The sequence below is a fragment of the Aplysia californica genome, unplaced genomic scaffold, assembly GCF_000002075.1.
Source record: "Aplysia californica isolate F4 #8 unplaced genomic scaffold, AplCal3.0 scaffold00165, whole genome shotgun sequence".
In the NCBI taxonomy this organism is placed as follows: domain Eukaryota; kingdom Metazoa; phylum Mollusca; class Gastropoda; order Aplysiida; family Aplysiidae; genus Aplysia; species Aplysia californica.
In genome coordinates this window covers 630951-647375 of record NW_004797435.1, presented here as the reverse complement: position 1 = coordinate 647375, position 16425 = coordinate 630951, and the positions used below count along the sequence as shown (strand labels likewise).

General features: G+C 39.4%; 2 protein-coding genes across 3 annotated transcripts in view; one reads left to right on the top strand and one right to left on the bottom strand.

The window, feature by feature from the left end:
- Window positions 1-1231: 1231 nt before the first annotated feature.
- LOC101859784 (phosphatidylinositol-glycan biosynthesis class F protein) lies at window positions 1232-10786 on the bottom strand. Its single transcript, XM_005097853.3, has 5 exons — window positions 10210-10786; window positions 5352-5443; window positions 3752-3868; window positions 2572-2680; window positions 1232-1422 (listed from the first exon to the last, which is right to left on the bottom strand). Exons 1-5 carry the CDS (start codon window positions 10462-10464, stop codon window positions 1306-1308), a joined length of 690 nt encoding a protein of 229 aa, XP_005097910.1. The 5' UTR covers window positions 10465-10786; the 3' UTR covers window positions 1232-1305.
- Window positions 10787-10821: 35 nt separating this feature from the next.
- LOC101859404 (protein sel-1 homolog 1) overlaps window positions 10822-16425 on the top strand; it is a 31163-nt gene continuing 25559 nt past the window's right edge. The window contains exon 1 of one of the 2 annotated variants that reach the window (XM_005097852.3): window positions 10822-10999. The gene's annotated coding sequence lies outside the window, so the exon portion shown is untranslated. The remainder of the gene's footprint in view (window positions 11000-16425) is intronic. The other variant, XM_005097851.3, reaches the window with a different exon arrangement.

Here is a 16425-nt window from a genome sequence, read left to right as displayed (position 1 = left end):
TCTTGAGACTTGGGAGCAACTATCCCAGAAACATCACCAGACCTGTCTACCTGTGTAGTGGATTCCTGTCTTTTCAAGGTTCAATGCATTTTTTTGTTCTGGAACTTTCATTCCCTCCCAATCTATTCCATTTAGAGCTTCTCAAGATTCAAGAGAATGGTGCGTGTCATGGTAGGGTCCTTGATATTTTATGGATTTATACTCATTTGGAGTTATGGAAGGTCTCTTTCAATGTGTGTAGCATATATTTTTATCATCACTTTATTTTAAAAGTGAAGATTGCAAAGACTGGACACAGTGAAATTTCATGATCAATTCTCTCCCATGGAGGATCAATAAAGTGCATATTCCATTTTTACGTTACATCACAATGCCATTAATCAGATCATAGTCGATTTAAGGTTTGTCACATCATACCCCCTTTATTAATCTCAGTTGAGTTGTACGATAGTAAGCCTACAGGTATTTAAGTACAGACGAGCCTGCCAAGACGGCCACCTGTACAAATGGACACTTTCACTCCCCACCCCCCGCAATAAAACATCCTGTCTTAATACTCGGCCGAGGCCACTATATTTTATCAACCATCGGCCAGAAAAAGCAATAGCAAGCCTGTCAAAGATGGCCATGCAAATCTCTCATCGCTCAACACATTGCCATAAATTACATACTGATTCTGAGACCAAGCCGTCATAATCTATTCACCTATTGTTTGTCCATTCATTGAATGAACAAATCATGTTGCATAGTGATTTTGTCATGACCACCAAGGTCAAGGTAGGCCGAGTTAGTTCTGGATCTGGAAGATGTGGTGAAAATGTTTGTTTACAGAGAAGGCTGAATCCACAAAAATAGAATTTTTTTTTTTTAAAGCATACTTTGATCCAAAAATGACTATTCCAACTCAGCCCCTGACTCAGACTGCCCATCCTGCCATTTATTACAAAACAGATCCCATTCTAAAAGTCTCCTCTGTCATTTCTCTAAAGGTTCAAATCATCACAACATACAATAGGGTAAACCGATAACTGTATAAGGAACAAAATGCAGGTGGTTGGAGGGTGACACTGGTAGGTCCTACTTCTTTTCATTTCTTTCCCTCTGTTGTTTCTGTCTGTCTGTCTTACTTTTTCACAGCATTTAATGACCATTATAATTGATATTGTGCTAATGTACTTCTGTTTACTCAAACGTACAAACACACAAAGTCCAGGAACCAAACAAACAGAGCTTTAAAAAATATAATAATCTTTTTTATTTACAACAACATAAACATAATACATAATGCAGGATCTGTAAAACATGCTAGGTAAACTTGGACTTGAGTATAAACTTGTATCTCCTAGGCAGATAAATAGCTACAAGAAATAGCCCGATGGTATAACCTCCCAGGGCACCCAAAGAACAGCTGACTGGCCATTCCTGATGATGAAAATAGAGGACAAGTATGTTTTAGTTTTAACTAACAATAATTTGTAAAAAAACCAAAAAAAAACAACCAATGTACAAATACAACAAGAAATTTCGCAAGATTGAGGGAAGTCGGTCACTATTGCCATCAAAATCAAATAACTGTCAACACTAGAAATTCATGAACAAAAACTCTTGATCAGATTCCAATAAAACAGTTGTAAAGGTTCCAGAGTGAGAGAACATTTTGAGACTGCAATCATTCGCTTTCCTCTTCTAAAAGCCAACTTCAACAACACTAGCATAGATAGGAAAAACACTTTAAAAAAACCCACATCACCAGCTTTTTCTATTAAAATGACGCTGTCAAAGAAAATCTAGCTGTCCCCGTGGTTTTATGCACCCCGCATAATTCAGCAAAATTTGATCATTTTTTTGCATAATTTCTGTTTATTTTCCTTTATCATTCTTTGTTAAAATTAACAGAATCGCATAATTTCACATTTTTGGGCTCAGTTTGCATAATTTCATAATTTTTTTTGCATAAAACCGCGGGGACAGATCTACACTGCTTTCTTTTTCATCATGTGACTAGATAAAGGTAGAGCTATCCATTTAAGGAACTTTAGGCTTCATAAAAGACGATGGGTTTTGAGAGATTACTAGTCTATCACACACAGGCATAAACCAGCCCAGTGAGAATCCTCACCAGAAGCACTGAATGAATTAAAATAATGCTCTCTCCCATATCACCAGATAACTGTCAACGCCTTTGTTCTACCACTAAAATAAGAGACATTCAGTTGCAGTGAGTATAAAACTCAAACAAACAAAATTCTGACTGCCATTGAGCCGAGAATTTCTGAGTAGGGAATCACGTACAAAAACCACAATCTAAGGACCGCCAGATTTTCTTCAGTTTAGCAGGGTTGTTGGTTTAGAGAGGTTACTCAAACAGCAGAAAAAAGTAAGGGATTTTATTTTCTTTCGGTTTACTGCTGTTCTCAGATTTAAAGTGTTAGGTTTAAGCAGACTCCAGTGTAATTTCAAAACTTGAAAAACATTTACAAGGAAATCTTGTGAAAAACATGAGTGAGTAAAAACAAACTCATAAAAAAAAAAACTAGACTAACGACAGAAAAGCATTGTGTGGTGAGATACCTGCCACGGCCTGTCCCAGTCTAAAGGTATAGGTATAGCTCCAAGCCAGGCACCCAGCAGAGAGCAGACACTGGTAACAAGGACCACTGTCTCCAAACCGACGTCAGAACTGCGGACAAAAAGGGAGAGTTTTTGCATTGTACTTAATGATGTAGAAATCAGACGACATGATTACATAATGATTGTTTCCATCACAATGTTACTTTCTTATGTCACCGCAGTAATGGCAGAATACCCCAAAGAACAGATAGAGATAGCTGGCCTACATGGCGTTACACTGTCAAGAAGTAGAAGGAACAGAGTATCAACCATCAGCCCAGGTCCATAACATTTATACATTATTTATTTATACAGTACTCATATATTTGCTACAGTGAAAAAGAGTGGTAATCTATGAAGTAAAAGAATAAAAGCAAATGACAGAGTGGGATGAAAATAAGAAAATCTCCAAAGTGTAGCCTTTCAACTAGTGGATGTATCAATCAGCAGATTATATATATATATATATATATATATATATATATATATATATAAAAAGACACAGCTTCGATAAAAAGAAGATAAAACTTAAACCATACTTTAAGGCAATAGATTATAGAGGCAGCATGACCAAAACACTGTTGCTGCTACATAAAAGATCACTTTCAGGTTAGTGCAAAGAAGTGAAGGGACAAGGAAGCAAGAGTAGCGAATGTACAACTGTTGCATAACCTTTGGCAGGTTACCGCCTATTTTTCTGAGAAATTAGTACACATACATGATCCTACAAATGACCATGTGACATCATGTGGTGTGTTTCATGACATCATTGGCATTGGCCATTCTCACTTCTCTAGACTAGTACAGTGTACAGAACAGTGTGTAACAAGTGTGCTGATCTACTTTTTCATCTGTTTTGCGTGATTGTTTAACAAGTTATAAAAGCTGACAATGTCAAAGGGAAAGCACAATGTGTTAAGCCTGCAGATCAAATTGCAGTTAGTTACTAAAAGAGGTAGATAACAAGAATGCTTTCAAATTTGAAATTTGCTGCAAGCATGGCATTCCTAACTCTATGCTGTAAAAAAACATCGCTATCTGAGCATCGCAATCTGAGCATCCTTATTTAAACCAAAGGAAATCCAACAGTTCAGCAGATTTTGTCTTAAACGGACTCAACTATCTGACTACTATCCATTACCTATCCAAAAAAAAAATTCTGCCCAGGGCCTCCTTGCTTGATCCTACCAGTAGACAACAAGGGAAGCATACTAAGCATGTCAGCAGAGCAGCGAAGTGAAACGTTTCTGCAGTTTTCCTGTTTAATAAAGAAAAAAAAAGACATTTTATGGACACAATCATTTTATGACATCAATTTGTTTTTAAAGGTAAATTAAAATTTATTGGCCAAATACAAATCAACAACATCAAAGTTCCACCCAACTAACTGCTGATTTATTTCAATTGATGCAACTTGAAACAATTGCTCTGAAAAAGTCCACACCTAAAAAACTGTTCTTTGCATCTCAAATCAGATCCCACCCAGCTACTGAGCAGTGACAGACACAGATCTCTGTGTATAATGAGTTGCATGCTGGTCTGGGGGGCCTAAGCATTGCTGTGAGCTTGGCCTTATACTGCAACCTGTTTAGCAAACAATATGTCACATAACTGACACAGGTGTACATTTGAGTGCATTGGCCTTTCTTACAAAGCTCATACTGGTACCTGCAATAATTATCAATCTTTACTTTTACTTTTCCGATCCAGCAATAATTATTAATCAAAAAAGCTAATGTTGCCTTCAATCAACATTCGAGTTTAACCAAAATTGTCGGACCCTGTAACTTCATTGTATCCAAGTTTTACTGTACAAAGTGAGGAATCTGTGACTAAAGTTGCCTTTAACTTATAAATCAATTCTGTTACTGCTGAAAGGGTGACTTTTCTTTTGACTTTACTGTCAGAGTTTTTCTCACATCATAGTTTGCATCACGTTACCGAGGAGAGCATTTTCAACTCCAGCCAGGCATTTCCATGAATTAAAGAATATATATATATATATTAATTTAAATTCTCATTTTACACACCAGGAACCTGACAGAATCTCTGTTCTTCTTAGACAGCAAAGGGCTGCTATATTACAACGAAAGAAACAAAATATCATAATGAGCAGGAATCAATAACTGTAGAATAAAAGCAAGCCATTATTACAAGAACCTTTTTTGGGGTAAGTGTTTTACTGCACTCGCAACTGCATAAGGTCATATGAGCGAACAAGGCATATAAAACATTTTCAGTTGGTAGGAAATTTTGAATTTTGCCCAGGTGGCGGCTGAAGCCTACATCGATTTTAGAACACCAAGGGATCTTTAACTTGCGCAACTTGCACATGGGACCTCCGAGATTTTTCGCCATTTTCCGAGAAGGCTAAGTGTAGATCTTTCCTACTAAAAGATCATGGGTGGGGCTGAAAGACAGCAGTAAGAAGAAGCCAAGGAGTAGCAGTAGAAAAGCTGCAGAAAGAGTCAGGATCCCAGAGGAGGGGGTAAAGGAGGTAAGGGGGTGGGGGCAGAAAGTGAAGACGAAAGCAGACGACACACCGTTGCTAGAGAGCAGGAAAGGAGACAATTTTAGAGAAGAAAATTTTTCCGTCGCTACTCGGATTCAAACCCAAGACCTTTGAATGAGAGGCGAACACCTTAACCTCTAGGCCACGAGAGCCCCCTTACTAGAACCTAAGAAAATATGAGACACAATACTTTTGCATGGGATGGACATCTGAAAATTGTCTCACTTACGCGTAGACTGGGGCTCCATAGCAAACAGCAAGACCATAGAATAAAGTGCAGGAAAGTGCCAAAATCAGACCAGATTTTAAGGCATTCAGAACCTGAAATAGAATCAATTGAAATGTAAGCTTACATGATATAATAGCTCCCATCAGTAGTTGTGAAAAAGTTATGGACTGCAAGGTTGTAATCGTCTTGTAAAATGATTGTGTACCCCATGTTTGTTGTTACTCTTTGTAAAGTTGCTCTTATATTAAAATAGTTCCCATCCTTTATTTTTTTCAGACTGATATTATTCTTCAAATCCAATTGGTGAAAGAAGTTGACTAAAGCCATATTTCTTATGAATCAGCAATTCTGACTCTGACTTTCTTGAAATCATTCCATTATACGTTGTAATCTATTTTGAATCAGTTTTTTTCACATTTTTGTGAATTGAAGATGTAGTTGAATGCGTTCTGGACATATTTTTGCATCTAGAAAAAACAAATTTAAAAATTCATAATTTATTACCAACTGAGCATGAATCAAGGGGCATGATGGGTGGTGGACCTTACTACAATAGTCTCTGCCTCAACGCAAGCCAAACAAAGGCATGATGCTCTGCTCAAATGCACGCTAGGACAAAAAAAAAACCACACTTGACAGGTAAGCTTGACAACGGGAAACTTTTGCTCCAACCTCCACAGCTTGCATGACAAGTCTAGACAACCACATACAGTAGTTTTGGCCTAAGATCCCGGTGCTCAGGAGCAAGGAAATGCGGGATCTTAGGTGAATCAGGATTTTAACCGACAAACCCAGGGAAGAATCTATGGTGACCCATGTTAAGGCTCACAATTGGTAAAATGGTCTCCCTCCACTCTTAAATGAACTGATGTGACCCCTGGGTGGGCTTATGACATATGGCGAGCAAAGAGTGGTTAACTTTGATGACCTATCACAGTGCATAGTTGCATGAGGCGTGCCATTTTCACTTATTATCCTATCATGGGTCTCAAGATCTACGCTTATTCAGTTGCACCTCCCCTTTACCTGTCGAAAATTTATAGCTTTCCATCTCTGACCGAGCTCCCCCATCCCCCTCCCCGCCGTTGTCGTTACACACCATTACGTTGTGAACACACCAATTAAAATTCAGCCTGTCTCGCAATTTCAGGAGGAGAGACAACTGCTGCAATGGTCAGGGAAGAGTTCACGGCTCGATTTGATCTCGCCTGGAGCAAACGGGTCGGCCCTACCCACCCAGCGAGTGATGTAAATTTAGGTGGAGAGCTCAGGTGTGAGTGGCAATGTTTGGGGATAACAAACGTGTCGGTCAGTTCACACCCCGGTGTAATCCCGTCTGGGGCAAACATTGTATCGCTACATCGAGTTTTAAAACATGTATGTGATCCCATTCACTTTCACGATAGTGACTAATCTTTGACGCGACGAACAGTTCATTGATCTCAACTTTTCACTCTTGGTTGATAGGCTATGCCCGCCCGGGTTTTTGTTCCGCAAATTATGATCTGAAATGCGGGATCTTAGCCAAATGTAGACCTTTAGAGTGAATTAGAGCGGGATCTTAGGGGTGACTTTTGTTTAGTAAAAATTATGTTTTCTTAAAGCAGCGGGATCTTAAGCGAACCGGGATCCTAAGCGGTGGGATCTTAGGCGGAGACTACTGTATTTGATGAGACCGCCCCTCAAACAAAGCAAAGAGAGATGCACACCATTTTTGACTCCCAACTGTCCATGGGCACAAGGTCTTGGGCTGGGCGAACCATACATTTATATTCATGTATAACATGTGTGTATGACTGAAATGTATTTTAATTTTGATTGGTCACTCAAAATGTGTCTTTAAGAGAAGGTTTCTCACTGGTGTTTGGGTGACTGTAATGTTTAGTTAGGTCTATGAATATGTTGCACAACACACATGAATGGAGTAGAAGAACAATAGACAGTCTTAGGATTAAATATAAAGTCAGTTGATCAGCTGTGCTCAAAGAACTTAACACGTATTTGTTCAAGGAATCACTTGAAAAAAGTCTCTTAAAATGTCTGATTCATCCATCTGTTTATCGAGTTGCAATAGATAACAGGCAATCGGGAGCGGTCTCTTAGAAAGCCCCATGGCTGAGTGCTCTTCCCTATCACCAACAGTTTCCTTATCTTTTCCGACATATTCAAGTAATCATCGGTACAGTGAGACGGTCTTCTTCTTCTTTTTTTTTTCACCAGTCATTCAATGCCTTTGTAATCATAACCACAATTGGGGAATCCATTCTGACTTTACAAAACAGACACTTAGACACTTTTCCTCTCAATATCGGATCGGCAAAAGCACCCCATCCCAAGGGAGGTCACTTAATGACGGCTAGTCGGCTGGGCTAGCCATACTTATTTGATGGCTAGACTGAGAAACAGCAAAAAATAAGCCTACTGAATTGTAAATAAATATATTTTGGTTTGCAATGTCTAAAGTATTTGTAATTTGTACTTGAGACAAAACCAAAAGGTGCCTGACTGACAGTGCATGTATATTTAAAACCTGAATATTGTATAATCACTTATATCGACATCCGATTTATCGACATTTTGACATATCGACATGTTATTCAATAACAAAATTTTTCCTTCAATATCTTCACTGAACAATTCCTCTTTTAACTTATATCGACTTTTTTTTTGGCCCACTCTGCTTTATCGACATGCTTCCTGGGTACTTGGCGAAGCCCACGAACATAAATGGGGGGAAAAGCCAAGCTAACGGTCAACGCATTAGTTCTTCATTAAGTCTGCATATCCGCCAAGTAGCCTATATCAACACACCAGGCTTTAGTAGGTCATGTAGGGCCTACACAGTGTAGTCTCCAACATAGTACAGTGCCTCACAGACGTGAGCGTCTCGAGCACTGGGCATCACCTCCCTACCCCCACTCTCGATCGTTCACTCCCCTTTCCAATCCCATTCTCAGTCTGTCGCTGGCAAGTGCCACGGTCAGTGAGTCAGTGCCTCTCCTTTCCATTTTCCTCAGCAAGTGGCCATAAACAGGCCTTACAAGGATGCTACAACAAAGTTTGTGCGCTGTCTTTGGTACTTGGTACCGTAACTCCACCTTCCCCCCACCCCCTGCCTCTTTTGTAAGTTCAAGAATCAAGGAAAGCAACCAGCCTAAAAAAAGCATTGTTGTCTTTTACCGTTGACCTCCCATTGTATTTTCCTCTTTGGCTTTATATTTCCATTTATCGACATTTTTATATATTGACATCAAATCCACTTCCCACAGCATGTCGATATAAGCGGATTATACTGTAACTACTAATGAGGCCCGTGTACTCAACAGGTTTCTAATACTGACTAAAGTAAGTACTTTGGCTAGCCGACCAGGCTAGCCGTACTTAATAATAACGGCTGAATTGAAAATAAAATTTTAGTTTCAATTAACTAAAGTATCTGTGTTTCAGACGAAACCAAAAGGCACGTTACTGACATGTTATGTATTTTAAACCCGAATCACCTCCCCCCCATCCCCCCCCCCCCCCCCAGGAGAGTCCCCCTGTCGGAAACTGAAGTGTCTTTAGGCCATTCCAAAAGGAAAAAGGGGGGGGGGGGGGCATTTCTCATTCTTATGTACAGTAAAATTGTAAATGGGCTGATTCAACAATGTCATGCTCATAACAGTGATAACTGTGCCTGAACTACACTACAACAGGGAACTGCTGCCTTTTCTTTCCTAATCCTTACTATCGTTATTTTTTCCTCTACTTCTTTTGTAGGTTTGTCACACTCTTGTGACCCGCTATTTCTGGCGTGCCTTGAAAGAGTTTGTGCTGTTAAAGCTAGAAAGGTGAGCAGAGTAAGCCCGATTCCCTGTAAAGACTTCTCTTTTACATCCACCCCTTGGCGCTCATATGACCTCTAATGCGGTTGCGAGCGCCGTAAAACCTCTACTATAAATAAAATAAAATATAAAACCACAATAATTACAAAATCTAATGAGACCTGTATACTGTATACACAACAGTTTTCGGTCAATAGGGCCAAACCTAGATCTAAGTACGGCTAGACTAGAGACTGGCACGCTAGCCGTACTTAGTTGTACCTAGACAGCTAGGCTAGCTGTAGGCCCCTACTTAAGTATGACGAGCACTTCTCTTAACTAATTGATATCAAGGAAATGAAAAAGTTGCATACTTTTACCCCTTTGCACGAGTTTGCGTAAAAACAAACGCTTTATATAACTCACACTATGAACCCTCCTGAGCACCGTGATTTTAGGCGGAAACTAAATATATATTTTTACTAGATCTAGAATCTATATATCTAATTTTGTTTGACAAGAAAAACAAAGACACCAAGGATGTCATTGCCAAAAACATTTATATATGACAGGTGTATCTATAAGCAACAAACAAGGTCAAGGGCATTGAGAGGAAGTTTGTACTTGTTATTTGTACATTTTGGAGGGAGTTCCACAGAGGGCCGGCCGACCAACAATAATTGGTGCTTTTTCAGTAGTTCCCACCCCCCTTATTTGAGCCTTGACCTACATCTATATCTATGCCTTTGATTTTGATGCGTGGCGAGCTAAGATATCAAACCTATAATATAACTGCAAAGGATCAAATTATGGTACCACCATATATTATATATCTGAAACCCCCCTATTCTTGGGGCCAAAACCAGCGAATAACAATTGCGGGGTGGGAACTACCGAAAAAGCGCCCAATAATTAACACCTAATTTAAGTTTTTTAAACCATTATAACCCTAACTCTTGTATAGTTTGCTCAGTGAACCATGTCACGGTAAGTGCCGGCCCTCGGCGGAAGTCCTCCCTACATTTTAACAAACTTAAGACTTCACTAAGCCCTACCTGAAAGTGAACTTTGGAATCTTTGCTGGACAGAAAACTGAATTGGTCCGGAAACAACAGTGAGAGACCCATTGCACTCACTGTACACTGCAGCATCACAGCAACTAGGGCAGCTTTTATTCCAGCAGTTGGGTTGGCAATAATGTTGAGATCAATATTGCCAACGGTTATGAGAAAGCAAAATAGTGCAACAAAGGCAGAAGAGACGAAGCAAGATATGGAGGAAACAATAACATAGCGTTTGCTCATCGACATCGTTCTCTAATTTCTCTATGAATAGGCCTCTCTAGGAAATTCGAAATAGTCTAGATCTAGATCTAGTGTCTAGATTCTAGGCCTAGATCTAGATCTAGATCTACAAGTTATTTCTCGGCAAGGTCAAACAAGTGTCTCCTAATCTGAAAAAATAGCAATAAATCTACAGAAGGGATACCAAGATCTTTATCAACGACAACAGAACATCAGTCAAGTTGCATTATTTTGGAATAGTTACAATGGGCCCAAGAACCGGTGCGGTTACTACTGTAGCCTAGATCTATGTTGACTGCTGGGGAAATCCTCTCCAAATTTTAGATGGGCTAGCCTATCTCAACGAGTATCAAACCGGAAGTACTCTCTTTAACCAATGAAATAAGGACTGGTAATAACAATGCCTTGTTGTACTCTGTTGTAGTAGGCTAGGCCTAGTTATTACCAAAAACTGCAGGCAGTGTATGTTTGATGCAAATCAGCCTTGGTATATTTTATTTTGAAGACAGAGTCTGTTGAGAAGCGATGGTGAACTGAGACGGTAGGCTTCTCCATGTTGTGACTTGTTTACATGTGAAATCAGAAGATTACATGATGAAATCAGTGTTACTGGCAATACTGGTAGGGTACTGAAGTTACTGTCACTGAAACTGACTCGGGCTCAGGTCACCGCTATCATTGAGTATCATCACAGTGTTAGAGAAAGCCAAGGATAAAACATTGTTTGTCAACTTACCTAGACTTAGAAATCTAGTACTCAGTTGTAGTCTATGAATTAGAAGTCCATATAGACGATCAACAGTGTTCTTACACTGAGAACGATTTTGTTGAACAGTCGAGTGACAGTGACGAGAGGGAGATCTTGTAGTTCCGTTTGTTAAAGTCCACGATCCATTTGTTAACATCCAGAGAAGAAATCCAGAAGTCTTGATGACCAAATACTATTTGAAATAGGCTACACAAAGAGCAGGGATGCAACCTAACTGCAAAGGCCGTCATTATTCGGACGGCCACCTCTATTCTCACCCCGGGTGAGAATAGTGCAGGCGAGTCTTTTGGCTATTCTCACCCGCTGCGCATTCACCGTTATAGCCTAGATCTAGGCCAATCAATTTTGCGTTCACCCTAAACCACAGAATTCTGCACTGTGATAACAGAAAAATTGTAGAATTCTGTGCCGTGAACAAACGTTCCATTACTACTAAAACTAAAAGCGTACAATTTTGTCTGTGGGCAGTGGAGAGAAAGAGAGAGAGAGAGGAGTAACGCGAGAACTTCCGGGCAAAACAAAATGGCGACCGGCGTAGTTCGGCTCGATTCGAAAAGTTAAATAGCCGTAGCATCTTTATAGACGACCAAATTAATTTACTTTTGTGTTTTAACCCTCATCCTGCGGGAGCCGGGTTTATGTAGCCCGATAAGCCTATTTCGGCACCTCGCCTGCGTTCTCGTCCCGAGTCAGTGTAGCTCCTGGCTCAGCGCACGGGCAGCGCGCATCCTCTTACGTGTCATTCGGGTCCCGAGTCGGATCCCCATTCACGCAGGTCAAGTGTGTGTGCGTCAGTCTGCTTGAGTTTGTGTGCGTTTGTGGCCTTCTTCTAGAACCACCTGCGTTCGTTCGTAATCGAGGCATACGTCTCATTCAAAACATGCCAAATTGATAGCTCTAGATGTCCGTCCAATGAAATTATAGAACAAATTGACCCACTTACACATGAGGAGCTCGAAAGGGTAGTCAGGAAACAAGACTTCCATTTTTCTATACAAAATCTTTCAAATGAGCTTGATTTTGTATGAAATGATACTACCTGATAAAAAATGAGCTTGTTTAATAGTTTTGAATACCATTGTGCAGGTACAAAGAACAATTTGAGTGTAAAACTTTCGGAAATTGACCTAAAGTATCCCTTTTCGAACCTCAGGTCATTCATAACAACAAGAGCGTCCAGAAAGGTTATTCAAATGGGCGTAACTACTCGTAATGTCTTATCAGCTTGTGAGAGGGGGTTATTCATGTGTTTGTAACACTTTATAAATAGAATGCTATGAAGGATAGAGCGTTATTTTCATCATCAGTTAACACACTCCCGCGGTATTCATGGCGAAAACACACGTTTCCCGGCGCGCGCGCTGTACACCAACAGTACACACTGAGTGACCCCGGCGGCCTGCCCGGCGAGTCCGACGTAATCGGTTGCTGATAAGATACGCATCTGGGCACAGACGCAGGATAAGAGTTAACATAATTTTTTAACTTTGTTTTGGTCAACTTGATCGTCCACTCCGATAGACAGTATTCAGAAAGAGAGAGAGAAGAGGGGAGGAGTAGATCTTGCGAGAAATTCCGGGCAAAACAAAATGGCGACCCCCGTAGTTCGGCTCGATTCGAAAAGTGAAATAGCCATAGCATCTTTGTAGTCGATAAAATTTGCTTACTTTTGTGCTATAACGTAATCTTTTCTTTGCCTTTATCCATTTGATCATCCACATCGATAGAAAGTATTCCGAAAATAGGAAAAACAGGTCTTGTTTCACACCGGGTCAGGGTTGGGTTGATTTAAATCAGGTTGATTTAAATCAGTTGATTTTTTTTATTTAAATCAACTTGATTTTTTAAATAAAAATCAGTGATTTAAATCACTTTTTAAAAACTTTATTTTTATTCAGTTTTTACATATTTCAACATTCAGAATTCCCTTCCTTGGTTTCATAAAACAGATATAAGGTTAAGTAGACTAATATAATTCATGTTTAAAAGTCTGCTTTCCCACCTTTCACTGTAAAATAATACAGTATTCAATTTACTTTTTTTTCCATAATTGAAATCAGAGCTGGGTTGATTTAAATCAGTTGATTTTTTTAATATTTCAAACAAATTGATTTTTAAAATAAAAATCAGTGATTTAAATCACTTTTTAACAAATGTATTCAGTTTTTACATATTTGAACATTCAGAATTCCTTTCCTTGGTTTTATTAAACATATAAGGTTTAGTAGACTAATATAATCATGCTTAAAAGTCTGCTTTCCCCCCTGTCACTGTAAAATAATACAGTGTATTCAATTGACTTTTTTTTCATAATTGAAATCAGGGTTGGGTTGATTTAATTTTAAATCAGGTCGATTTAAATCAGTTGATTTTTTAAAAATTTTAATCAACTTGATTTAAAAAATAAAACTCAGTGATTTAAATCACTTTTAAAAAATGTATTCTGTTTTTACATCTTTAAATATTCAGAATTCCTTTCCTTGGTTTTATAAAACAGTATATAAGGTTTAGTAGACTAATAAAATCATGCTTAAAAGTCTGCTTTCCCCCCCTGTCACTGTAAAATAATACAGCATTCAATTTACTTTTTTTTTCATTATTGAAATTAACATTTTCTTTTTCTTTTTAGACAAACACAAGCATGTGCACACACACACACACTGTAATAAAATGCAAGTTTATGTAAGCATAATTACCCCCCCCCCCCCCCACCCCTTCCTTTTAGACTGACATTTTCTTCATTTTTTGTCTGTAGCCATAATTCACTGATATATATATATATTATATATATACTATTATATAGCAGATTAAGGCTTTCTTTTGAGGTTGCTTAATTTAATCATTAGTTATATTAAGACAATGCATTTTGCACTAAAAGAACATACTTTTAGCAACCAAAAATCCCAAACTGTGTCGACATTTTTTTAAAAATCAAAAAAATCTGATTTAAATTTAAAAAATCATGATTTAAATTTAAAAAATCGATTTTTTTATATTTTTTTGAAAAAAATATAAAAAATCACCAACCCTGCACCGGGTGAGAATAGCCTACGGTGGCAAGTCTCACCCGGGGTGAGAGGTCGATCGTATTTCTATTCTCACCCCGGGTGAGAATAGCCACTTCCTATTTGGACTTGAATCCGAATAACATTTTTTCATATTCGGACTCGAGTCCGAATAAAAAAAATTCATTTTCGGACTCAAGTCCGAATATGAAAAAATGTTATTCGGACACAGGTCCGGAAAAAAGAAAGTGTCTTCATTCTATAGTCTATAGATCTAACGTTCTGTGCTTCCAATTTTCCGCCATTTGTTAGTTTCACCCACACCTTATCTGCCGATCCGATGCCGCCGCCTCATTGATACCCCCCCCCCCCCCCACCCCCCATGTTTCCCACTTTCTTTGTTGTAGAAAAAGGTAAAATTGAAGATAAGCAGATCACCTGGCACCTGCATATTATGAGCTGTGTAAAAAAAAAAGACCGATTCGTTCAAATACACAAGTCTGTGTTATCTCAATTGTTTACCAAGAAAAAGTTGTGTTGCTGTGTAGAGCCGAGCATACGGCAACTTTTGATTCCATAGACCAGCACACAATTCATTACGTAGATCTACGTCAAGATTAGCTTATTATTGTAATAATGATCAGTTGCCGGGGGGGGGGGGGGGGGGGGGAGACTGACTCACATGCAACGTTCAACGCCCAGACCGATAGTGCCCTTCCCCGACCTGCACCCACAGCCACACGTGTGCAGGCCGCCCATCCGACCCCGACACACGCTAAAGAACCATCTTTAATTGCTTCGACAAATAAACATTTATTAGAAGCGCTATAACTTTTCAGGCCGGCCTCAAATTCATCATAAGATAAAAACTCGGCTCCTGCACAATTTAACGCCATTTTGCCCGAAGTGATCCCGGTCTCTACCCAGCCTGAGGTGAGTCACGAGTGAGGCAGGACAGGAAGCCGGAGTCAAGAGTCACAGGAGGTCGGAAGTGATGTCATGCTGGACAAGAATCAGAGTCCGAATATATTTTTTCATATTCGGACTCGAGTCCGAATAGTCACTTCGAACTGCAATACATCAAATTGGGATAAAATTCCGGGGGGCATGCCCCTCCACCTCCATATTTTTATTAGGTCAGGGGGGCAAGCCCCCTGAAACCCCCCTACTGGGCCCTACTCTTGACTTTAACTTTAACGAACGAAACTACAAAATCGCTGACAAGATTAACATAATTAGTAGATCTAGAATCTAGTATTCGATCTAGATCTAGTATTAAATTAGTTAAGAGATCTAACCAAAATTAGATCTAGATCTAAATCTAGATATATCTAGATAAAATCTAGGCCTAGATCTTGAAACTAGATCTAGATAGATCTAGTGCAGTAACTCATTGCTGATGTTATTTCTGATAGTTGTATTGGCAGCTGTATATAAATGATATATATTTCATCAAGTGGCTATTCTGTGGCGTCACGCCGGTCAATAGATCGATGCCTATTTTCCGGCGTCACATGCTAGTTGCACATATGTCGCTTCTCCACAGCTTTCCATCCCCCCTGTCGGCACGTTATGGCCATTATTGTTGCAACTGAGTTCGGTGCCGGATGTGCTTTTTTGTACTTCTGGTTGTGACTGAGAGTTGGTGACACTTTTGGTGCTCTGTCAGTGTCACGTCTGATACAGAAATTCTTCCTTCCTCCATCACTGGAGCTTTCATTGAGTAACTAGTGGCTACGTGTCCACCTATGTTGAATAGTATTCTGAAGAAATGCAGACTCGGGTGTTTGTGTAAGGCCAATGTGCCGACAGGGGAGATGAAAAGCTGTGGAGAAGCAACATGTGCAACTATACATGGCGCCGGAGAATAGCCATCGATCTATTTACCGCTGCGACGCTGGAGAATAGCCACTTGCTGTATATATTTCATTTTCAGTTAACTCATAATCTGTGAAAATCAACATATATGTTTAACTCTAATCTCCCTATTAGATTTCTTCTTCATTCAGCCAGCATTCACGGGGGGGGGGGGGGAGGTTCTCAGCGGTCAGCATTGGTTTCAAGGAAGGTGTTTTCACCATGAGAATACCATGGGTTTTTGTTGATCAACAATGAAAATAACACCCTTGTCTTTTATAGCACACACAAGCTTTCTAGTTGCAAATGAAAAATTAACCCCCTCTCATAGGTTTA

What these genes read in the sequence shown, in the direction of transcription:
- LOC101859784 (XM_005097853.3), bottom strand. Translation starts at nt 10,464, where the DNA reads ATGTCGATGAGCAAACGCTATGTTATTGTTTCCTCCATATCTTGCTTC. An exon ending in TATGGAGCCCCAGTCTACGC is followed by an intron (nt 3,869 to 5,351) that starts GTAAGTGAGACA and finishes TTTATTAAACAG; the next exon opens with GAAAACTGCAGAAACGTTTC. An exon ending in AGAATTTTTTTTTTGGATAG is followed by an intron (nt 2,681 to 3,751) that starts GTAATGGATAGT and finishes TTTTGTCCGCAG; the next exon opens with TTCTGACGTCGGTTTGGAGA.